The sequence below is a fragment of the Solanum lycopersicum genome, chromosome 2, assembly GCF_036512215.1.
Source record: "Solanum lycopersicum chromosome 2, SLM_r2.1".
NCBI classification, from domain to species: Eukaryota; Viridiplantae; Streptophyta; class Magnoliopsida; order Solanales; family Solanaceae; genus Solanum; species Solanum lycopersicum.
Genome location: NC_090801.1, coordinates 46,888,390 through 46,913,449, shown reverse-complemented (window position 1 = coordinate 46,913,449; position 25,060 = coordinate 46,888,390). Strand labels below are relative to the sequence as shown.

General features: G+C 33.9%; 1 protein-coding gene and 1 long non-coding RNA gene across 2 annotated transcripts; both read left to right on the top strand.

Moving 5' to 3' along the window:
• Positions 1 to 9,030: 9,030 nt before the first annotated feature.
• On the top strand, positions 9,031 to 9,981 carry LOC112940876 (uncharacterized). Its single transcript, XM_069294282.1, has one exon. It carries the CDS (start codon positions 9,031 to 9,033, stop codon positions 9,979 to 9,981), a length of 951 nt encoding a protein of 316 aa, XP_069150383.1.
• A 7,417-nt stretch (positions 9,982 to 17,398) lies between these two features.
• On the top strand, positions 17,399 to 19,426 carry LOC112940910 (uncharacterized). The gene is made up of 2 exons (XR_003245190.2): positions 17,399 to 17,961; positions 19,116 to 19,426. It is a non-coding gene; the product is annotated as an uncharacterized lncRNA (long non-coding RNA).
• The last annotated feature ends 5,634 nt before the right edge of the window (positions 19,427 to 25,060 follow it).

Sequence of the window (25,060 nt, the reverse complement as noted above, 5' to 3'; positions counted from 1 at the left end):
TTACTGCTTGAAGATCCTAAGCGATTTTACTCTGCCCAGTAAGCTATCACCACTAGACAACTTAGAATACAACTAAACAACACACAGGTTGCCCACTAAATTACCACGCTCCAGACGACTTAGGATTTTTACTATGCAACACACAAGGTTGCCCACTAATTAGTTTGAATCAACTAACTTAGACTTTTCAACAAATCAAAGAATCTGAATCCTTTATATATCAGGAACAGATTTACAATGTAAGCATGAAAGAAATAATCCTAAGACAACTAAGTAGTTTGCAGCTTTATCAGGTCCCTGTTGCTCTTAGGATGATCCTTCTTGAAGATGGCCTTTGATTATTAAACTTTTGGATTTTTGAAATCCAAAACTTTTGTTTGCCAAAACTTGTGTTTGTGTTGTTGGAGAAGAGACTATATTCAAATGGACACAAACTGTTGAGACAAGGCTATTGGTTGAGAGTCTGCTGTCATAAAAAGTTGTGCACCAACTCCTCAAACTTGGCAGCTTTGACAGCTGTCTTTTCATCCTTTTCACGTCGCAATCTTGCGGGGACCAGGTCCCTTACAAAATTCTTTGTGAGTTCTTGAAAAGTCCAACCTCTTCCATTCTGTTTGGTTCAGTACGCTGGCACCTCATCTACCACTGACAGGACAACTTTACAGTTGTACACCATTTTCTATCAGATGGAAAGAACTCTGCCTGGGACCATGTCCCTGCATTTGTGAGATACTGAAACATACAATCTCGTCCGCTCTTCTTATTGGTGTAGGACACTGCACTTTTCACCTACCACCTGACATGTCAACTTTTACGACTGTACCCCATTTGTATCTTGATGAGAGAACTCTGTAAGGGACCAGGTCCCTGCCTTTATGAGGATCATCAAACACCTAGAATATAACATTTTCCCCCTTTTTAATGATAGCACACAAATATACCTCACACTGAGTTTATCATTCATATCATTGTCAGCAGTTCCAATAACAAGGATCTGGTTCGTTGTTAGATCGATAAGTTTGTTAAATCATCAAAACTTCATATCAAGTTCGAGCTATCATCTTAACTCTGCTTCGAACTAACATTTTCCCCCTTTTTGATGATAACATACTTATTCACCAGTTCCTCTTATCAAAAAGAATTCTTAGGGTAACTAGAGTTTAATCATCTTGAAGTTTGTCAACTCATCAAAATATCAACATAGCATTTTTATCCTTTTTGATGATGACATACTTATTCATCAGTTCCCCTATCAAAAATTATTATTGGGGTAACTAGAGTTTAATCATCCCCAAAATTTGTCAAATCATCAAAACATCAACATATCCTCTTCCCCTTTTTGATGATGACAAACATCTTCTTCACCCTATCGACAGGACAAGGTCCCCGTCAGGTAGCAAGCAACAAGCATTTGTCCCCCCTATCAGTTTGACCTATCTCTTAAAGTAGCTACCGTTGATTTCTCTTATCGATGTGACTATGTCTTCTTCAAGCAGTTATAACACTATTGATCTCATACCTTACCTTAACAACTTTCCCCCTTTTGACATCATAAAAAGGGGTTAAAGCAGTAAACCAAGTTGACAGAAATACGGTTCTTGCAAATTCATGGCCACTTGGGCAGCACTTTGATAAAGTTCCAGGTCCCTCTCTGTAGTTTGAATGTCATTGCCTAGATTTGTCCTGACCTCCCTTTTCCTTCATCCCCTTTTCCATGTGTGTATACCTATAAAAGGTATGAAATTGAACTTGCTAAAACAAACATAACTGAAAATCAAGGATATCTGCTCCCTATTCATAATCATGAAAGAGTTAATTGCTTCAAGCATGATCCATTCAAGAATGTTTCAGCATTCCCAACATCAGATTGATTATCTCAGTCAGATCCTTTTAACAACTTCAAGATATTGCTTGGTCCACAAGAGTTAAACCCATCAAGATGCACTTGCTAAATTCTCTACCTCAATTGATGAAAGAGCAATTGAATATTGCATTTTAATTCCCCATGAGTAAAAGATCATCTTGTAATAGAAGCCATTTCTGGGGTACTCTTTCCATCAACTAGATACCCAGCACAACATCACCATGTACGCGGACTCAAACTGTCTCCTGCTGGACAAAATAGGACCAGGTCCCCTGTATTCTTTAAAATTCTTCAAATTCTACTAGTAGCCTTCAAATGTGATTTCTTTGTACATGAGTCGAGTCTTTGAACCCGGTTCATCAACATCTAGCTTCAAGTTAGTGCCCAAAAAGTATGAATTGTCCAGATACCCATAATATGAAACCTTTTTCAGTAGCTTCTTTAATCTGGTACCAGGTCCCTTTCTTTGTTCAGACAATAATTGCCCTGATCACACTGTTCAATCTTCTTCTCTTTAGATAAGTTACTGTGAGTACACACTAGTCCTAACTTAGGACTTTAGTGAAGATTTTCAAGACACTCGATCTTCCATTTTGCTTGCAAAACAAATCATGATGACATTGCGTTTCTGTAACATTTTCTTGACTTGAAGTATGTTAAGCCATTTGAGAAGCTCACAAATGTATTTTTCTTGACGACCAACGGTACCTTTTGAGTTTTGCTGAACCTATAGCTCTAAGATGAGTTCTCTCATCGTGATCATTTAGAAACGACTAACCATTAATGTGACAAACTCTTTACACAATAATTCAAAAGATATCTACAAAGATGAATTCATTGATATACAATTGAACGATCAACAACTCCTTTCCTAGTGTATTCAAAGAAAGGGTTTTTGACTTACCTCACTTGAAGCCATTGTTAAAAAGGAACTTGGACAACCTATCAGCTTGTTGGGAATCTAGTTGTCGTACATTGCTTCTTGCAAACTGAGCTTGATAAGTTTCTTCATTTTCACCTTCAGCACTCACATTATCAGTTTGAACTGCATCATATATGTTCAGCATTGTCTAGAGGACCAGGTCCCTCATCAGGTTCATCATTTACATCATCTTCTGTGAGATTGCTGGATTCATGAAGAGGATGTTCTTCAGTAAGCTCACTATTTAAACTATCTCTCTGATTCTGAAGCAACTCTTCTATCTCATAAACCTACTTGCATATGAATAAAATGACAATTTTCTAATCTAAGTTATATGAACAAGCCCACTGTATTTTAAAGGTAAATGATTTACGTTTTTTCCATCCAAGTTATATAATCTATTTTTACACTATTTCTGAATCTACATGATTTTGGTTTTTCAATTCCAGCACATCACTTCTTATTGAAGTAGAGGACATAAAATCTTACAAATATTACTCAAACTGACCATATAATCCAAAAATGGAAAAATTATGAATGTGCCTATTCCAAATCAAATAAAGTTATCTAAAATAAAATTAACTATGTCTTATCTTAAAAGCTCAATAATCTATTAAAGGAAAATTATAAGATACTTTAATGGAAAAAATATAACTCATGTACCTTTAAAATTGGAAAAAATTAAAAAAATATATAACTTATTGGGGAGGAAAAATGTAACTCATGTATCATTAAAATCGAGTCAAAATATATTTAAAGGATTGTTAATCTCTAAACAAAATACATAATAGGAAATTCATTTATATACTTTGAATAAACATGGAATAAAAATCAATATCATCACCTATAAAGTAAGCAAATTTTTTCACCAAGTTTCTCAAACCTATTATGTCAAGCCATCTTCATTCACCAAACCAATTTCTAATGACACAAAATTAATATTGTGCGCAGAGAAAAAACTCAACAGAAGGTGATAGTATATAAAAGTAAAATGCTTAGTAGCTTTCAAAAAGATATGAGCAAGTGTTGTCGATGAAGCACACAAATTTTCTATTAAAATTGGAGCACATGTTGTTATTATGGCTTATTCCCCGGCTGCCACACCATTTATTTATGATTTCTCCAACATCTTTGAATAAATAAATAAGATCCTCAATCATGTATAGGCTTTTGTAGTCAAAGGGGGTCATTGATTTGTTTGCCTTTAAAAAAGGGTTTATCTATTTCCATTTATCTTATTTATTATTAGTTAAGAGAAATTATCACCTACTTTATGAGTGATCATTTCTCGTACCTAATACTAAGTAAGATAAAGCAAGTAGATAAATCCTTGTTTAAAGACATTTAAATCAATGACCCCATTTGACCGCAGAAGCCTTCACATCATTGAGGAACTTATTTATGGTGTCAAAGCTGCCCGAGGAATTGTACACATATGGTACGCCACCCTGGGATTAAGAAACAATAGCAACATGTGATCCTTTATAAATAGAAAGGTCGTGTGTTTCCTTGACAACACTTGCCCATAACTTTTTGAAAGTTACAAAGAGTTTTGCTTTAGATAATATGACCTTATGTTGAGTCTTATGTCGGTGCATAATCTGAATTTGTGCTATTACAAAAGTGTTTGGTGAATTAATATGGCTTGAAATAATAAGTTTGAGAAGCTTTGTCAAGAAATTTGTGCACTATATAGGTGACGATATGGGTTTTGTTATTTCGTGGCTAAGTTAAATATATAAATGAGTTTCTTATTATGTTTTTTTCTTTGAGATTACAATCTACAAGATATATTTTGATTCCAATTTTAAAAATACACGAGCTACGCTTTCTCCATTCATCTTCCAATTTTAATTTTTTTCAAAGTTTAAAGGTACACGAGTTACATTTTTTTCATTAAAGTAGTTCCCAATTTTGTTTTAATATACTACTCTGCTTTCAATATAGGATATTCTTAAAATATAAATTTATTTTGAGTAGGCACTGTAACAATTCAAAAATTAAATTGAATAAATAGGTACTTACGGTGATTTAATTATTAATTAAAAATCTGAAATTTTAAGGGCATAATGGTCCTTTCACGTGTTAATTAAAATAAATCATATTTGTATTAAGTCTTGAATTTAGTCTCCTAATCCTAATAACACTCTATCTCCGTCTCACGTTCTCCATCTCTCTCTCTCTCTCGTTGGTTTTTGCCAAAAATAATTTCAAGAACTGAAAATACATCAAGAGTTATTCACACTTGAAGAACTCACATTTTTAAGTAAAAGACAAAGTAATCAAAACGTCAAGTCTAAGAGAGGTTCGTCGAGTGAGGTGTACGTTGAAGTATATTGGGATTGGTTTGGAGGAGTTTCCGGGCAGCAACATCAGCGTTTGAACATCTATTAAGGTATGGAATCTATTCTCTCTTGGTCCCTTTCCCAAGAGACCCCTTATGGTTCAGAATATTCATTCCGAAAACTAGGATTGTTCCCCGTTGCATGTCCCTTTCACTAGCTCCTATTAAATCACAGGTTGGTTATGTTTGCTGGTAGAAAGCTAGGGATCAAAAATGTTTTCGTTATGTTTATGTGTTTATATGTATGTTTAGAATTATGTGAATCATGTTGATGTTCCCGAAAATGTCACAACGTGTGTATGTGTGTGTCGCCATGGCTATTGTTCAGGGTTTAGGATTTGAAATGGCATAATAGTTCTTTATATTCATGTACACATGTTGATGTAAATGTGATGTTCATATGAGTTGAAATGTGGCTGATTTGAGGGATAATCTCTTGTCTAAACGAATCCATGAAAACGCACCTAAAACGTTCCACATGCACTACGAAATTCCCCTAAGAACTAAGGTGTAACTTGATAAAAGGATGCTGAAAAATTAAAAGGAAATTTCCAGCTTCTAGTGATGAATTTCGGTCAGCAAAGAGGGTTCAAAATGTCGAAAAAAATGAATCAAAACAAGTGAGGTCATGGAGTATTGAACCCGTGACCTCACCATGTTAAAAACCATGAAAATAGAGAAGTAAAAATAAATGTGGAGAGTGGGGATATAGCCCACAACCTCCCTATTGTAGCAATTTTAATTCTCAAAATCAAAGGGGTTGTGGGGGCTCGAACCCCCAACCTTTCGGTTTATTAATAGTAAAATTAAAATAGAAAATTATCCTTTAATGTAAATATTGAGATTTAAATTAGAATTTTCATTAAAATAGAAAATTAATTCTTTCATGTTAAGATTTAATTTAGAATTCTAATTAAAATAGAAAATTAATTCTTTCATGTAAATATAGAGATTCAATTTAGAATTCTAATTAAAATAGAAAATTAATTCTTTCATGTAAATATTGAGATTTAATTTAGAATTCTAATAAAAAATAGAAAATTAATTCTTTCATGTAAATATTGAGATTTAATTTAGAATTCTAATTAAAATAGAAAAAATTATTTCTTTCATGTAAATGTTGAGATTTAATTTAAAATTTTAATTAAAATAGAAAATTAATCCCTTCACGTAAATGTTGAGATTTAATTTAGAATTCTAATTAAAATAAAAAATTAATCCCTTCATGTAAATGTTGAGATTTAATTTAGAATTCTAATTAAAATAGAAAATTAATTATTTCATAAAAAAGTTGAGATTTAATTTAGAGTTCTAATGTTAAAAATATTAGAAATAAAATCAATGAAAAATATAAATGATATCCAAGTGATTCAAGATTTGAGTTCTTGTGCCCAAACCTCCGTATTGATACATAAGTCATACGTGAGTAAAATATTCAAGAATAATGCCATCTACTTAGATCAAAAATCAAGATCTTGGCATATATACAAGTTACATAAGGGTTGTAATACATAATCTTAGGAAAGTAAGAATCACTTAGCGAACTATGAATAAAGCCCCATGTCTTGTACGCATAGACACATAAGTCTAACATACGTTCAAAAATAAGTGAAGCTAAGATATAGTAATGCAATGATGAATCTTATAAGGGTTAAGTACGAATGTAAGCTACACTAACTGGCCAAGTGCATTGGCATATGATGAGATGTACTATGAAATGAAGAAATGAACATTCACGTAAGAAGAGGTGAGTAACCATGAAAACAAAGGTGCTAATAATGAAGAATGTGGTGACATTCATGATGTGAGGATAATGTATATGATGAGAGCAATCTCAAATGAGCCTAAGTAAATATTACCAATACGTACTCACCAATGAGAGTCTAAGATAATGAAGAGACTAGTCTCTATGAACACTATAATAAAAATATTGAGTTTAAAACACTAAATACTAATGATGAGATGAGAAATCATCTAATGAGTTATGTTGTCCTCATACTAGAAGCTAGCTTCCATAATGTATGAGTTGAATGTAATGGAACTTTATACTGAGCACCGATAGGCTAGCTATAAGCAGTGATGCCTTTTTTCGGGAAGGGCGGAGGTGCACGTAACTCTCATGAAATGAGACTGTCCGGCTTTCCGGGTATGGTTCTCGATACATCTCCTAGTATTTGAACCTATACTGCCAATATAGGGTTCTGGCGGGGTTAAATTCCCATATACGCTAGCATGTTATTGAGTCACTTTAGCCGGTGATTCCAGCTCTTTTCGGTGTGGGGGAGACACTGGATTTCATGATGCTCAAATGATCTATGTCAGTTAAAGTTAAAGTTCCCAATGAATGAATGAGGCCACCCTCAAATGATTCATATAAAGAAATGAATGATACCGAAGGTGTTAGGATAGGATCATCAAGAGGTGAGCTAGATTCAGGTAATGACATTAGGTTATTCCTAATCATTTCACAACAAAACCGATAAAAGTCTTAAACTACATCCTAGGTATAGCTGGTGTTCACACTGGACTATGAATGAACTTAAATGGGGTACGTATGAATGAATGAAACAGACCCTGTGTTTTCTAAAGAAGGCTCCCTAGTTGAGGTCCCATATGTTGAGCCCTCATTTTGGAAAATCTTAAGGTCAAGTCCATGATAAGAAGGTCTCATGCCATATGAATAAATAATATGAAAGAAGCTATGTGTTATATATTATGTGCTATATGAAGGTGTTATGTGTTGTGTGCCATACGATAATTATAATGATGCATGTCACTCTCGTGACATAACTTTCCCAATCTCAATTTGGCAAGTCCACTGACTAGACTTCCAAAAATCATGTCGTCAGGTAAAAGCTATTCTTTCTAATGTATGTCCCTGGTGTGTGCTTGCACATATCCATACTTAGTACAAGTGTTACTAATTCCATACAAACATCCACTTTTAGGTCCAGGCACAGGTGGACTATAGAGCTATAGGTTTGTTGTTCCAGCTATCCGGACGTCAACATTCATCCGGAGTTTGGTAGGTCCTCACGCTTTTGAGGATGCTACTATTTTAAATTCTAGCGTAGTTTTAGAGTTGAGCTAGTGGAGCATGTTCAACTAGTGTTTCTTTCCTGCTTTGGTTCAGATTTTGTATTGGTGCTATTTTGGCTGATAAACAATTAATACTTAATGAATTATTTTATTCAGTTGGTTATCTCTCAATGGTTAGATGGTTGATGATGAACGATTATGAAATATTAAGAATATTTAGCATGTATTATTAAAGAATAAATTTTTTTAAATTTTTCGCTAAAATTAACCTATGTAAAGTAAGAATGACGTAAGTAGGCTTGTTTGTGACCTCTGAGAGGTAAACGACGCCGGTCTCGTCTGTGGCCAAGATTTCGGTCGTTACAAAGTTGGTATCAGAGCCCTAGGTTATATTCCGAGAATAATCAGTTCACATCAACCACATTGAGTAGTTTCTAAGTCATGGTAGTGAAGTGCACCACTATCCTTGATTAGAGACTGCATGATGCTTAGGAAAAATTTCCCTTCTTCTGATTTTATCGTGATTTTCCTAATATCTGAATTCTTTGTGTTATGAACGTGTCTAACATCAATCCTTGTTGTTTTCAGAGAATGAACACTTGGTGATCTAAGGGTCTGAGGATGGGAAGGGTAGCAGCTAGGGGTAATCAGAATCAACCCCAAGCTCCAGTTAAAGGTGTGGACATGCTAGTTAACCCAGCTGGGTTGACTGATGCTGAGGTGAGTGCATCTCTAGCCTAGATGGCACAGAACATCACGATGCAGGATCAGGCTATGACTACCCAAGTCAACCGGTAGGATGTTCAGAGGGAGAACCCACCGGTTCGCAGCATGGCTGACTGATTGCGAGATTTCACGATGATGAATCCTCCTATATTCACAGGGGCTAAGACTTCAGAGGATCCTGAGGAGTTTATAGACGAGGTGCATAAGATCCTGGTGGCCATGGGGACCATTGATATTGAGAAGGCTGAGCTGGCTTCCTACAAACTCAAGGATGTTGCACAGACTTGGTGCAAGATGTGGCAAGATGGTCGTGTCCTAGGTGGAGTGCCAGTCACATGGGAGTTGTTCAAGACAGCATTTCTGGAAAGATTTTTCCCCAGAGAGATGAGGGAGGCCAAGGTTGAGGAGTTGATTAACCATAAACAAGGGTCTATGACGGTCAGGGAGTATTCCCTGAAGTTTTTGAAACTATCAAGGTATGCTACTTTTCTTGTGTCTAACAGCAGAGACGAGATGAGTAGATTGTTGACAGGAATTGCTGAGGATCTCGACGAGGAATGTAGGGAAGATATGCTGCATGACATCATGGTTTCCAGGCTTATGGTCCATGTCCAGCAAGTGGAGGAAAACCGAAAGAGGAAACACACTAGGGTAGGGAACAAGTCAAGGCAAGCTGAGGAGAATTTTTCAGGGAAGAGTAGTACTGAAATCAGGGATAAGCCCAGGTTTAAGAAGGGACTCTTTCACCAAGGGGAGTCAAGTTCATCCAAGGGTCGCCATAATAGGAATTCTGAGTCCAGAGTTAAGAGAAACAATGAAGTAGATACACCTCAAGAGAGACCACCTTGCAGAAAGTGTGGCAAACTACATGGAGGAGAGTGTATGAGGGGCATTAATGCTTTCTATAGTTGTGGAAAACCGGGTAACATGGTGAAGGATTGTTTGATTAGGAGAAGTCAAGAACAAGGGAAGGACAGAGTTCTGTCTAATGGTCCAAGTGAAGAGGCTCCAAGGAGGCAACGATTCTTCGCACTCAAGTCTAGGGGTGCAGGGGAAGGCACTTTTGATGAAGTCTCGGGCGAGTAGCCTTATTTAGTCTATCATGTATTTGACTGTGTGTGGTGTGTATGCACTAGTATGAGGTTAGACTTCCTACTCGTAAGGCTTTAGTTCCTTATCTCTTCGTATTTGTTTCTATTGGCTAATTGTACATAGCGATTAAGTTATGATCGGATTGGCATTACGATGTGTAATGGTTGTGTCATTCGGGGACGGATGTTCCTAAGGGGGGGGGGGGGATAATGTAACGATCCAAAAAAAATTAAATCGAATAAATAGGTACTTAAGGTGATTTAATTATTAATTAAAAATCTAAAATTTCAAGGGCATAATGGTCCTTTCACGTATTAATTAAAATAAATCAGATTTGTATTAATCTAAATTAAATCCTATTTAACTAAGTCTTGAATTTAGTCTCCTAATGCTAATAACACTCTATCTCCCTCTCACGTTCTCCATATCTATCTCTCTCTTTCTCTCGTTGGTTTCTGCAAAAAATAATTTAAAGAACTGAAAATACATCAAGAGTTATTCACACTTGAAGAACTCACAAGATTTTTTAAGTAAAAGACAAAGTAATCAAAACGTCAAGGCTAAGAGAGGTTCGTCGAATGAGGTGTACGTGGAAGTAAATTGGAAGTGGTTTGGAGGAGTTTCTGGGCAGCAACATCAGCGTTTGAACATTGATTAAGGTATGGGTTCTATTCTCTCTTGGTCCCTTTCCCTAGAGACCCCGTAAGGTTCAGAATATTCATTCCGAATACTAGGATTATTTCCCGTTGCATGTCCCTGTCACTAGCTCCTATTGAATCATAGGTTGGTTATGTTTGCTGGTAGAAAGCTAGGGATGAAAAATGTTTTCGTTATGTTTATGTGTTTATATGTATGTTTAGAATTATGTGACTCATGTTGATATTCCCGAAAATGTCACGTGTGTATGTGTGTGTCGCCATGGCTATTGTTCAGGGTTTAGGATTCAAAATGGCATAATAGTTCTTTATATTTCATGTACACATGTTGATGTAAATGTGATGTTCATATGAGTTGAAACGTGGCTGATTTGAGGGATAATCTCTTGTCTAAACTAATCCAAGAAAACGCACCTAAAACGTTCTAAATGTACTACGAAATTCCCCTAAGAACTAAGGTGTAACTTGATAAAAGGATGCTGAAAAATTAAAAGGAAATTTCCAGCTTCTAGTGATGAATTTCGGTCAGCAAAGAGGGTTCAAAATGTCGAAAAAAATGAATCAAAACAAGTGAGGTCATGGAGTATTGAACCCGTGACCTCACCATGTTAAAAACCATGAAAATAGAGAAGTAAAAATAAATGTGGAGATTGGGGATTGAACCCACAACCTCCCTATTGTAGCAATTTTAATTCTAAAAATCAAAGGGGTTGTGGGGGCTCGAACCCCCAACCCTTCGGTTAATTAATAGTTAAATTAAAATAGAAAATTTATCCCTTCATGTAAATATTGAGATTTAAATTAGAATTTTAATTAAAATAGAAAATCAATTCTTTCATGTTGAGATTTAATTTAAAATTCTAATTAAAATAGAAAGTTAATTCTTTCATGTAAATATGGAGATTTAATTTAGAATTCTAATTAAAATATAAAATTAATTCTTTCATGTAAATATTGAGATTTAGTTTGGAGTTCTAATTGAAAATAGAAAATTAATTCTTCATATAAATTTTGAGATTTAATTTAGAATTATAATTAAAATAGAAAAATTTATTTCTTTCATGTAAATGTTGAGATTTAATTTAGAATTCTAATTAAAAAAAATTAATCCCTTCACAAAAATGTTGAGATTTAATTTAGAATTCTAACTAAAATAGAAAATTAATCCCTTCATGTGAATGTTGAGATTTAATTTAGAATTTTAATTAAAATAGAAAATTAATTATTTCATGAAAATGATGATATTAAAGTTCTAATGTTATAAATATTTGAAATAAAATCAATGAAAAATATAAATGATATCCAAGTGATTCAAGATTTGGGTTCCCGTGCCCAAACCTCCGTATTGATACATAAGTCGTACGTGAGTAAAATATTCAAGAATAATGCCAGCTATTTAGATCAAAAATCAGATCTTGGCATATATACAAGATACATAAGTCTTGTAATACATAATTTTTGGAAAGTAAGAATCACTTAGCGAACTATGAATAAAGCCCCATGGCTTGTATGCATAGACAAATAAGTCTAACATACATTTAAAAATAAGTGAAGCTAGGATATATGTAATGATATGATGAATCTTATGAGGGTTAAGTACGAATGCAAGATACACTAAATGGCCAAGTGCATTGGCATGTGATGAGATGAACTATGAAATGAAGAAATGAACATTCACGTAAGAAGAGGTCAATAACTATGAAAAACAAAGGTACTAATAATGAAGAATGTGGTGGCAATCATGATGTGAGGATAAGGTATATGATGAGAGAAATCTCAAATGAGCCTAAGTAAATGTTACCAATACGTACTCACCAATGAGAGTCTAATATAATGAAGAGACCAGTCTCTATGAACACTCTAATGAAAATATTGAGTTCAAAACACTTAATACTAATGATGAGATGAGAAATCATCTAATGAGCTATGTTGTCCTCATACTAGAAGCTAGCTTCCATGAAGTATGAGTTGAATGTAATGGAACTTTATACTGAGCATCGATAGGCTAGCTATGAGCGGTGATGCCTTCTTTCGTGAAGGGCGGAGGTTCACGTAACTCTCATGAGATGAGACAGTCTGGCTTGCCGGGTATGGGTCTCCATACATCTCCTAGTCTTTGAACCTATATTGCCAATATAAGGTTCTGGTGGGGTTAAATTCTCATATATGCTAGCATGTTATTGAGTCACTTTAGACAGTGATTCCACCTCTTTTCGGTGTGGGGGAGACACTGGCTTTCATGATGCTCACATGATCTATGTCGGTTAAAGTTAAAGTTCCCAATGAATGAATGAGGCCAACCTCAAATGAATCGTATAAAGAAATCAATGATACCGAAGGTGTTAGGATAGGATTATCAAGAGGTGAGCTAGATTCAGGTAATTACATTAAGTTATTCCTAATCATTGCACATCAAACCCGATGAAAGTCTTAAACTACATCCTAGGACAACATAGCTCATTAGATGATTTCTCATCTCATCATTAATATTAAGTGTTTTGAACTCATACTAGAAGCTAGCTTCCATGATGTATGAGTTGAATGCAATGGAACTTTATACTGAGCATCGATAGGCTAGCTATGAGTGGTGATGCCTTCTTTCGTGAAGGGCGGAGGTTCACGTAACTCTCATGAGATGAGACTGTCCGGCTTGCCGGGTATGGGTCTCCATACATCTCCTAGTCTTTGAACCTATATTGCCAATATAGGGTTCTGGCGGGGTTAAATTCTCATATACGCTAGCATGTTATTGAGTCACTTTAGCGAGTGATTCCACCTCTTTTCAGTGTGGGGGAGACACTGGCTTTCATGATGCTCACATGATCTATGTCGGTTAAAGTTAAAGTTCCCAATGAATGAATGAGGCCAACCTCAAATGAATCGTATAAAGAAATCAATGATACCGAAGGTGTTAGGATAGGATTATCAAGAGGTGAGCTAGATTCAGGTAATGACATTAGGTTATTCCTAATCATTGCACATCAAACCCGATGAAAGTCTTAAACTACATCCTAGATATAGCAGGTGTTCACACTGGCCCATGAATGAACTTAAATGAGGTACGCATGAATGAATGAAGCGACTCTTTGTGTGCTAAAGAAGGCTCCCTAGTTGAGGTCCCATATGTTGAGCCCTCATTTTGGAAAGTCTTAAGGTCAAGTCCATGATAACAAGGTCTCATGGCATATGAATGAATAATATGAAAGAAGTTATGTGTTACATGTTATGTGCTCTATGAAGGTGTTATCTGTTGTGTGCCATAAGATAATTATAATGATGCATGTCATTCTCATGGCATAACTTTCCCAATCTCAATTTGGCAAGTCCACTGACTTGACTTCCAAAAATTATGTCGTTAGGAAAAAACCAATCTTTCTCGAGAGAGAGCTTGAATCTCAAAAGGTGGCGGTGGTTAGAATTACTCAATGATTATGACTCGAGTATTCTTTACCACACAATTAAGGCTAATGTGGTTGGTGATGCCTTAAATATGTTGATTAAGGAAGCACTTCCCATGTTAAAGAAGGAAAGGAGAGTTAGCAAAAGATATGCACAGACTTGCACTCTTGGGAGTCTGACTTATTGATTATATAGAAAGAGAAATATTGGTGACGAATGGATTTGAGTTCTCATAAGTGTCAGAAGTTCAAGAAAAACAAGACCAGGATTCTAATTTTGTTGAATTGAAGGCTAAGAATCATATGCAAAAAGTAATAGCTTTTGAGCAAAGGTGAGTTCATGTATTGAGGTGTCAAGGTTGATTGTGTATATCAATGGTGGACTGACTTGAAGATAAGATCATGGAGGAAGCTCATAGATATAGATATTACATTTATTCGGGTTCCACAAAGATTTATCGCGATTTGAGAGGGGTGTATTGGTGGAGTAGCATGAAGAAGGGCATTGCATATGTTATTGCTAAGTTTACAAATTTCCAACAAGTTTAAGTAGGAAAACCAAAGTCCCGTGGTTTGGCTCAGAATATATAACTTTCAAAAAAGAAATAGGAGAAAGCTTAACATGGAGTTTATCACATGCTTACCAAGGTCTTTCAGGCAACATGATTCTAGTTGGGCGGTTTTCGATAGACTGACAAAATCAACTCACTTTTTGCAGCTAAAGACGAACCATTTGACAAAAGATTATGCTAAGAAGTAACTTATAGATATGGTAGGAGTTCATGGGGTTCCGGTCTTCATTATTTCATATAAAGGTGCATAATTTACTGCGTAGTTGTTGAAATCTTTTAAGAAAGGCTTGGGTTCAAAGGTGAATTTAAGTACTGACTTTCATCCTCAGACTAAAGGGAAAACGGAGAGCATTATTTATACATTAGTAAAATATTTTTAGAGCTTGTGTGATTGATTTCAAAGTGAATTGGGATGACTACCTCTCATTGAGTTTTCTTACAGCAACAGTAATCACTCTAGCATCCAAATGGCTCTATATGAAACTCATTATGGGATAATATTTAGATCTCCTAATGGATGATTTGAAGTGGGTGGAGCAGGGTTGATAGGACCAAATTTAGCTCACCAAGCTAGTGGAAAGGTGAAAGTTATTCAAGAATGGTTGAAAATGGTACAGAGTTGTAATAAATAATACACTTATGTTAGTAGAAGGGTGTTAGAGGTTGAGATATATATTATTGCATTTACTTGAAAGTTTTACCCCTAAAGGGTGTTATGAGTTTTTGTAAGAAGGGGAAGCTTATCCCTCGGTATGTTGGTCCTTATAGAATTTCCAAGAAGATTGTCTAAGTAGCTTATGAGTTGGAGCTACAACACGAGTAAGCAACGTTTCATCCAACGTATCATGTCTTCATGTTAAAGAAGTGCATGGGTGATCCTGCATTGATATTTCCAACTGAAGATATTGGAATCAACGATAACTTGCCTAATGAGGATATTCATAGTGCAAATTCTAGATCGGCATGTTTGCAAGTTGAGAAAAAAAGAGGACGCACACGTCAAGGTCCTTTGGAGGAACCAATATATTGAAGAAGATACTTGGGAAGAGAAGAGGACATAAAAAAGATATATCCAAATCTTTTTGAATTCATTGAAAATTCATAACAATGTACTATTGTTCTTCTTAATACTACATAATTTTAAGTGAGCATGCTGTTTGGTTGCATTTACTTGTGGGTGTTTAAACTTGATGTTTCTAGGCTAAGCCTAATAAGAGTAATCTCCTTCGAAGACGAATGTTCCCAAGGGGGAGATATTGTAACATCATGCAACTACAATGAATTAGAAAGAATTTTAAAATCTTGAAATAGTAAGTTTTTGAAAGTGTAAGGAAATCTAGATATTTTAAAGTAAGTTAAAAGTGAGTTTTTTTTGTCAAATTCAAATGACCATAACTCCTAGATCAGGATGAGTTAGGTGTAGTTCCATATATGGTTGGAAATATCTTGGAATGATCTTCCCAATTCCGCCAAGTTTGCGCGATTCTAAAGTTTAAATGAGTGTGTTATTCCTTTCGGAAGTTGGATTAAAAAAAGTCTAATATGGATTTGAGAAGGGCAAATTAGTCTTGTACTTACCTAATTATATTAATTCGCTTTTAGGAATTTATTTGGGTAAAGTAAGATTTTGTTCACCAACGCACCAATCATTCCTCAATTCAGTGAAATAATATTTGTTTTATAAAGAAATACTTTGACTTCTTGATTAAATTCGTTTGAATTCTTGTGGGTTGTTTGATTGAAGTTTTTTGAGGTTTTATCCATGTTTCCGGGTGTATTGTAGGCTTGAATCTATTATATATTAATATTAATAATGATCTTAATTGTTTGGGGAAAGAATAATGGAAATTTAGAAGGCTTATATATGAAAAACGCAAAGAAAATTCCGGGTTTTTCTAGTCAAAGCTTAAGGCGCCACACCTGCCAGAGCGCCACGAAAGTCCCTCTAACTTCTGTCCTCTGGCGCGTCGTTCCAGACAGAGTGCCCCAATTTCTCTTCTAAGTTTGAGGGTTGGCACCCCCCACCTGTCAGAGGCCAAGGACGCCAATTCTCCCCGTTCTTCCCCCATCTTTGCTAACTAGTTCTTTAGTGATATATCTATGTTTCCTAGTTGATTTCAACACTCTAAGATATACTGAAACATCATTAAATCATCAATAAATAAGAGATTATAAACCTTGAATTCATAATCCAATTAAAGAAAAGTTAAGCTCAAAGTCAAAGAAGTGAAGAGTCAAGTCTAAAAGTTAAGAAGCAAGTCAAATCAAATTTCTCAAAAGTTTTCAAGAGTCTTTAACAATGTTTTGATTTTGTCTTTAGGCGAAATCGTCTGGTGGACCCTTTTTATATTCTGAACTCTTCTACTTATACATTTGTCATCTGAACCCTTAAACTCAATTGAAATGAGACTTTTAATCCCTTTCGACCATGAGTGTAGCTCCTTCTCCTTTATATAATTGACATGCCATGTCCACATCACATATACTAATGCCCATCATAATTATTTCAAAACTATTTTTTACAAATTATTAACCAATATTATTTAATAAAATATAAAATAATAATATATTAATTTATTATTGACATTTCTAATTCTCCCTATTTTCACTATTTCACGACAAAAAGAAAGTCATCGCTGGTGTCGTCACCATTTTTACCATCGAGTTACATATACTTTCTCCCTCAAGTAGCAATTTGGAGCCTCGCCATGGTCAATGAAATTTGAAAAGGCCATTAAGGCAGATATTGTAATCTTCTCAGCAATAACCGAAGGCAAATTGGACAAATCATGTCAATTTCTTCATAATCCAAAACCAGCAGCACCATTCTTCGTCTCCTCCACATTCTTTTCACCATTCCTACAGACCGTTCTTCCAATTAAACTTATCTTGGCTTTATAAGATGATTCAGTACCACCATCGGCATTTGACATTAATCATGATTTGTGCATAAATATTCATTTTCTTGGAATTTTTGCTTGTTAGACTTAAAGCCTTTGAACTCCTCATCAGTACCCAAGACACTCTTTACGATCTTTGTTGTTGTACACACCAAGAATTGGAGTATTGTGGATAAACGGATGAACCTACTCGTTACACCTCCAAACATGGACTGACGCAAAACTCTCGCCTCTGCAAATTTTTACCCAAAAAAACTCCAACATCAATGGAGAATCTGAAGATTTCATCAAGAATGTCGCTTGTGCAACTTTCTCCCTCACCCGTCTTCATCTCCGTCGCACACCACAACTATTTAAATGTCCTTATCCAAAGTAACGACAACCTAAGTCAACGCACAACAAGATCTGGCCACCGTATAATCAGATCTGGCCAAACTTTTCATAAGAGGTAAGTACTTCTTGTTCTTGTAAACTTCTCTAAGAGTTGACTTTTGCTTCTGTAAGATGACAGTCAAATTCTGTGCAATTGACAACCTTACCACCTTGATTTTGGATAGCTTGTTAGGAGAACCATCAGTGACTTTTGCAACACGGAGAAAACCAATCTCAACCTTCAGATCTAAGCCATAAAGTCTGTCTTTGACTTATTCTTCGACTCATGAACCTTTATTATCACCATGGCTGTTGCTCTTTTGAGGTTACTGCTCAGATGTGGATGAAGATTGGAAAACCATTAAGGTTGGAAGAAAAAATAATTTTTTAATTAATTAATTTTTTAGAAAAAATATTTCTTTTATATTTTAATATTTTTTTAAATTAAAAAAGTTGTTCACTCGCCTTAAGATGCGTGAAGTCACAAATTTTCGCCAACTCACCCATCTTAAGAATACATAAGCTTGGTCAATATTCAGAGGAATTTGTTAAATTGTGTTTTCTTGAGTTTAAGGGCTCAAATGACAAAAGTGTAAATAGAAGGATTCAGAACACAAACTGATACAAGTAAATTAGGGTCTACCAGACCATTCACCTTGTTTTTAAGACTCAAGTTTCAAGTTAAGTACAGAGTAAAGAGTTGAGTTCATTTTCAAAAAAAAAAAATGTTATAAGGGAACTAAGTATTCCCCAAGAGTTCATAAATGATTTACATTTGAGCAAGAAAGGGAACATTGATTCCAAGAGATCCTTTGAGCTAAGATTTGAGTAATTATCTCAAACCAAAGAAAAAAGTTGTTTTAAAAACATATGAGCAAAGTATATGACAGTTCTGGCAACATGGGCAAGATGTTGTTATACCACTTAGGCGGATAGTTGTGGTTGTGGATTAGAGAATCTCCCGCAGAAACTGTGTTACTTGATGGAATCAGTATAGTTGAGTTTGGTTATTGAATTCTTCAATGACTAAGTTGTTTTCCACAATTTTACTATATATATTGTGTAATTTCTTTATATTGATTAAGTTGTTCCTGAGTTGAGAATAACAAAGTTAAGTGCTCCCTTCTTATTCTTTTCAAGTTAAGTTGTGTTTAGCATTCCAACTCGCATACTTGTACATTCAATCTACTAATGTTAGTTGGCTTGCAATGTCTTATGATGCTGACACAGGTAATTAGGATCAACATTTTGGCGCATCGTTGATCCAGTGAGTAGTTCAGAGTCTGTTGGTGAGCCTCCTTGCATTATAGAGGATCCATTTTATTGTTTTCTAGTTATTTCATTAGGATGTTGTGGGGTTTTTCCCAACGTCCATCTCTATTGTTTTTATAGGCTTCATAGACAGTGAGATTTTAGACCTTTGAGTTTTGTCATTATCATTTATTATTTACTAAGACTTGAGTTGCCATTTAGGCTAAGTTCAATGTTTTATTTTTAAAACATTCTAAGTTATCCTTTACACAGTTGAGTAAGTGCATTTTCATTCTGGTATTAATGCTTTAAGTCTTCTACTGAGTAAGTAAGTCAGGTTAAGGGTTCACTTGGCACCGGCAATGGTCTTCCGTTTCCATCCACATCCAGGGTGTAGGCTCGGGGAATGAAAGATGTCAATACTATTACTGAGACATAAAATGCAAATGAGAGGTGGTGTGAAGCCACTCCCATGAGATTTTGGCCTTATATTTAGAGCTTTCATGAATAACTAGGCACACACATGGCTTATTGGCGCAAAATCGTGTTAAACAATTAAATATGAGGATTAAAATGTGATTGGTAGAATCAATCACTTACATAAGAATACTTGGTTCATAGAAATTTTATATTTCGATAATAATTCTGTAAGTTAAATTTTATCGTCTAAGTTTGGTTCATAGTTCGAAACACACCAAACCTATTACATTTTTATAATACAAAATTAAGCAAGTCGAGTTCTTCTATTTCAAAATATTTTAAAATATATGGGCAATTGTTAGATATTTCAAAATAACTTTAAAGCCATTATTGAGATCATATCTTATGCCATCTTAAATGACTTGGATACCAAGGATTACTAAGTGCATCAACTTTTGCGTTAATCAACTTGGGCACCACCAAGTTGATATATCTTTTTTCCCTAAATAAATATTTTCCTTTGCCTCCAAGTAGATGATGTCCACCGCCCTCCTCTTCTCACTCTCTCTTTCTCTCTCTCTCTTTATATATATATTGGTTGGCATTGTGTTATATGAAGACAACTTAAGAAAAAAGAGTAAATTTAGCCAACTATCATATCCTCTCTCGACATGCTTTCTTTAATATTATTTATATTTTGTTGATTCTTGAATCCTCAAATTAATTAGGAAAGGCTTGTTTAATCCTTGGGAACATTCATACTATTGAATAAGTTTCTTAGGAAAGTGCCTAGCACGTCTCAAGTTTATGTGTATGTATCACTTAAGAATATTATTGTAGTAATATTTATCCTAATTCATGTATTATTATTTTGATATTCTACTTTCCCCAATTATTATATTTTTCCAACATATTTATGCACAAATGAGCACTATAATTAAAAACTTATTAAAATTTGGTGACTTTCAAAATTTAGCATATATCACACAAATTAAGACAGAGAGAGTAACATAGATATTCTTTAAAATTATGTCAATAGTCCTATAAATCAGTATAATTAACAACTCAAAATACTTTATAGTTATGTAAAAAATTAATGAGCACTCTTAATTTCATTTGTAACATATAAATTGAAACAAATAAAATAACATATATTAAACTTGTACTTGGATATGCATTATATGACAAAGATGATTTTAGAACAAGCCCACTATAGTTTAAAGGTAAATGATTTATGTTTTTCCATCAAAGTTATATCATCTAATTTCACCATCTCTAAATGTACATGATTCACGTTATTTCACTTCTAACACATCACTTTTTATTGAAAAAGATGATATAAAATCCTACATACATTACTAAAATTGTCCATATAATTCAAAAATGGAAAAACTATGAATTTGCTTTTTCCAAATCAAATAAAGTTTTTAAGAATATAAATAAAAATGTCTTATCATTAAAGCGTAGTAATCTATTAAAGGAAAATTAAAAGATACTTTAGTGGAAAAAATATAACTCATTTACCTTTCAATTACGTAAAAAAAAATTATAAAATGAAACTTGAGTGGAAAAAAACTTAACTCATGAACCTTTAAAATTAGAGTCAAAATATATTTAAGGTTTGTAAATCTCTAAGAAAAGTACATAATAGGAGATTCATTTATATACTTAACCACGAAATAAAAACAAATATCACTGTCACGCCCGAGCCTATACACTGGGTGTGGCCGGCACTCGATGACCATTGTTGGCCTCGAAAGGACCTTGTTTTGTCTTACTTACTCAACGGAAGTCTTAAACATAAGAGAGATAACTCCAAGATATATAATTACTTAGCCAAAAACACAATTGAAGTCCTTAAACAATATTTAAAATAAAAATGTAAAGATAATTGAACTACTATTTGTCTATCAAGCCTCTAAAAACAACTAAGATGGATGTTGGGACAAACCCCACAACATCCTAATTAAATACACTAAAAATAATAAAAGAGTCTTCCGGAATGTAAGGAGGCTCCCCAACTGACTCGGGAGTGTTCAACTGGATCAACTATGTGCTAGTGTCAATCCTCGTTACCTGTGTTGACATTATAATACGATGCAGGCCAACTGGTGTCAGTACATTAAATATACGAGTATGCGAGTTGGAACGATAAACAACATAGGTTTGACAGAGGTTCTGAAAGAAACATATACCTGACTCTTCTCAACTCATGAATATTTAACTAAGTTCATTTCATTATAAAGCAATTTATTGAATACACTATAAAGCAATTTATTGAATACACTATATAAAAACATGTTTTGGTACATAGATGTCATCTATGTATTTATAAAAGAATTATTGTAACTCTAAATGTATGTAAAAATACAATAAAATGTTGGAAATCAAAATAAAAAATTTCTCTGGGCGATTATCTAACCAACAACCATCACTATGAGCCTAAGTGATGGTACAATGCTTTACCTCATATTGACAAGGACCATTCTAAACTTCGGCTTGAGTATAGATCCCGAACTCACTAACTAGATCTACTAGTCTATGCTAAAAAGTACCAAGAAATCATCTAAAATGTATGATCCTTTCTCTGCCCATGATGATTACATGGTTTATGGGGCTTGAGTTATATGAACTCGTGTACCCATATCAGTTCTCAATACTACTTCCAAAATATACTTAGCTCATATGTGTTTGAAACAACTTCTTCTATGGTTTTAGATAATTGCTCAACTTAGTTTAAAAACTCTCTTGGAAATCATAGTCTCATTTTTACTGAAAAACTAGCTCAATGGCTCTTTTGGAAATCTCAGTTTTCGTTGTTTAAATGTGAAAACATTTACAAATTTCTTAGGGAATACTTAGTTGGCTTATTAACTTTTGAGAAATAATCTTAACTCATTACTCAACTTTAAAACATAAGTCTTAAGCAAATTTAAAATGTGTGTGAAAGATTTATGAAAACTTGAAATGGACTTCTCTACTTGACTCTTGACTTCACTTGACTTTGATCTTTATTGCTTTTTACTTGACTTTTAACTGATCCTTCAATTGAATTATAGATTCCAGGATTTTGATTTGTGTTTGAGACAATTTCATGTTGTTTGGGAATGATTCTAGTAGCTAAACATGAGAATATACGAAAATAAAGATTTGAAGGTGGGGCCGCGATGCAGAGGTAAAATTAAATTTTGATTCTAAAAACATTTTTTTGGGGCAAAACACCTCCTGTCAGCTCAGCAAAGTAGAACAGGATTTTTCAATTCTGGGATTAGTCGTGCGATTTGAGGCAGAACACCTCGTGTCAGCTCAGCAAATAGGTCGTGTGATGTGCTCCAATGCTCAAATTTTGCATGTCGAAATTACTTGTTTGTTTTTCTTCCCCAATCCACCAAATCTCAGTTCTTTTTCTTAAATCATTTTAGATACAAATACCCAGAAAATTTACCTAGGAATCTAACTCGAGACGACTCTAAAAAATGACGTAATGAACTCAGAAACTTCCTGACTCAGGCAAATTCAAGAACAATATATGAATTAAAGAATAGGTATTACAATCATCAATATTCAAACACCTTTAGGATCAATCAAAACAGAAATAAATATGTTTGGCACATGGGAGAATGATTCCAACTTTAGGAGAGTCTCACATACCTAATCAAAGTAAATCCTCGGCAAAACCACGACCAAACTAGAAGTATTTTGGCGAACCTTATCATTTTCTTCCAACAACTTTGACAGAATAAAATAGTTCCTCAATTATGTGTCTATGATTCCTCCAACAACTTTGACAGAATAAAATAGTTCCTCAATTATGTGAAGTCTTCTATAGTCAAAGTGGGTCATTGATTTGATTGTCTTTATGAAAGGACTTATTTATTTCTTTTTATATTATTTAGTATTAGCTAAGAGAAATTATCACCTAGTTTATGAGTGATCATTTATCTTAACTAATACTAAACAATATAAAAACAAATATATAAAATCCTTCTCTAAAGGAAATAAAATAAATGACCCCATTTGTCCATAGCTTTTTTAAAGCGACAAAGTGTTTTGCTTTAGATATTATCACCTTCTGTTGAGTCTTCTATATGTACATGAACTGAATTTGTGCTATTACAAAAGTTTTTGGTGAATGGATATGGCTTGACATAATAAGTTTGAGAATCTTTGTCAAGAAATTGGTGCATTATATAGGTGAAGATATCTGTTTTTATTTCGTGGTTATATTAAGTATATATCTGAATTTTTTATTATGTTTTTTTTCTTTAAGAATTACAATCAATAAAATTTGTTTTGAATCCAATTTTAATAATACACGAGCTACGCTTTTTCAAATCATCTTCCGATTTTAATTTTTTCTTAAGTTTAAAGGTACACGAGTTACATTTTTTCCATTAATGTAGCATCTAGTTTTCTTTTAATATACTACTCTACTACTTCCAATATAGGATATTCGGAAAACTTTATTTAATTTTAAGTAGGCATAATCATAATTTTTTCATTTTTAAATTATATGGATAATTTAGTAATATTTGTAGGATTTAACGTCCTCTAATTATATATGATGTTATGTGCTACATTGGAAAAATGTATACATTTAGAAGAAGAGAACAATTAGATTATATATGTGGGATAAAAAACGTAAATCATTTACCTTTAAATGGTGTACATTGGTTTTGAGAAGCAAATGTTAGCATTTTCAAATTCAACCCACGTAACCCAAAGAGCTTCTTTCTAAGTTATGAGTACCAAAATTAGTTTCCCCACTACAACATAGTTTCATATCTTGCAACATTTAACTTTCAGACCCCCCCACCCCACCCCCTGATTTTGTAATTTGACGGACTCTATCCCATGCTATCAATGTTACTTTACTTTTCTCTGTTGGGATACTCCAAAAGAAATCTCTACATATTCTATCCACCTCCTTAACAACACTTTGAGGAAGGAAAAAAAAATAAAACCCAACATTTGTGCACTAAAAATAACATATATGTTATTTCAAAATCACGAGTTATATAAATAACATTACTTAACAATTAAAAATATATTAAAATTAAGTGACTTTCGAAATTTAGCATATGTCACACAAATTAAGACAAAGAGAGTAACATATAAGTTCTTTCAAATTATGTCAATAGTCCTATAAATTAGTATAATTAACAACTCAATACATTTTAAAGCTATGTAGAAATTTAATGAACTCTCTTAATTTCATTTGTAACATATAAACCGAAACAAATAAAATAACGTAAATTTAGTTTCTACCTGCATATGCATAATACGACAATAGTTGATTTCTAAACAATCCCGTTGTATTTTAAAGGTAAATGATTTATGTTTTTATTCCATCAAAGTTATATCATCTATTTTTACACTATCTCTAAATGTACATGATTTAAAGTTTTTCAAGCACACCACTTCTTATTGAAGCAGAGGACATAAAATCCTACAAATATTACTAAAATTGTCCATATAATCTAAAAAAGGAAAAATTATGAATG

Excerpts from the sequence above, each read along its gene's own strand:
- LOC112940876 (XM_069294282.1), top strand. The coding sequence starts at position 9,031 with ATGAATCCTCCTATATTCACAGGGGCTAAGACTTCAGAGGATCCTGAG.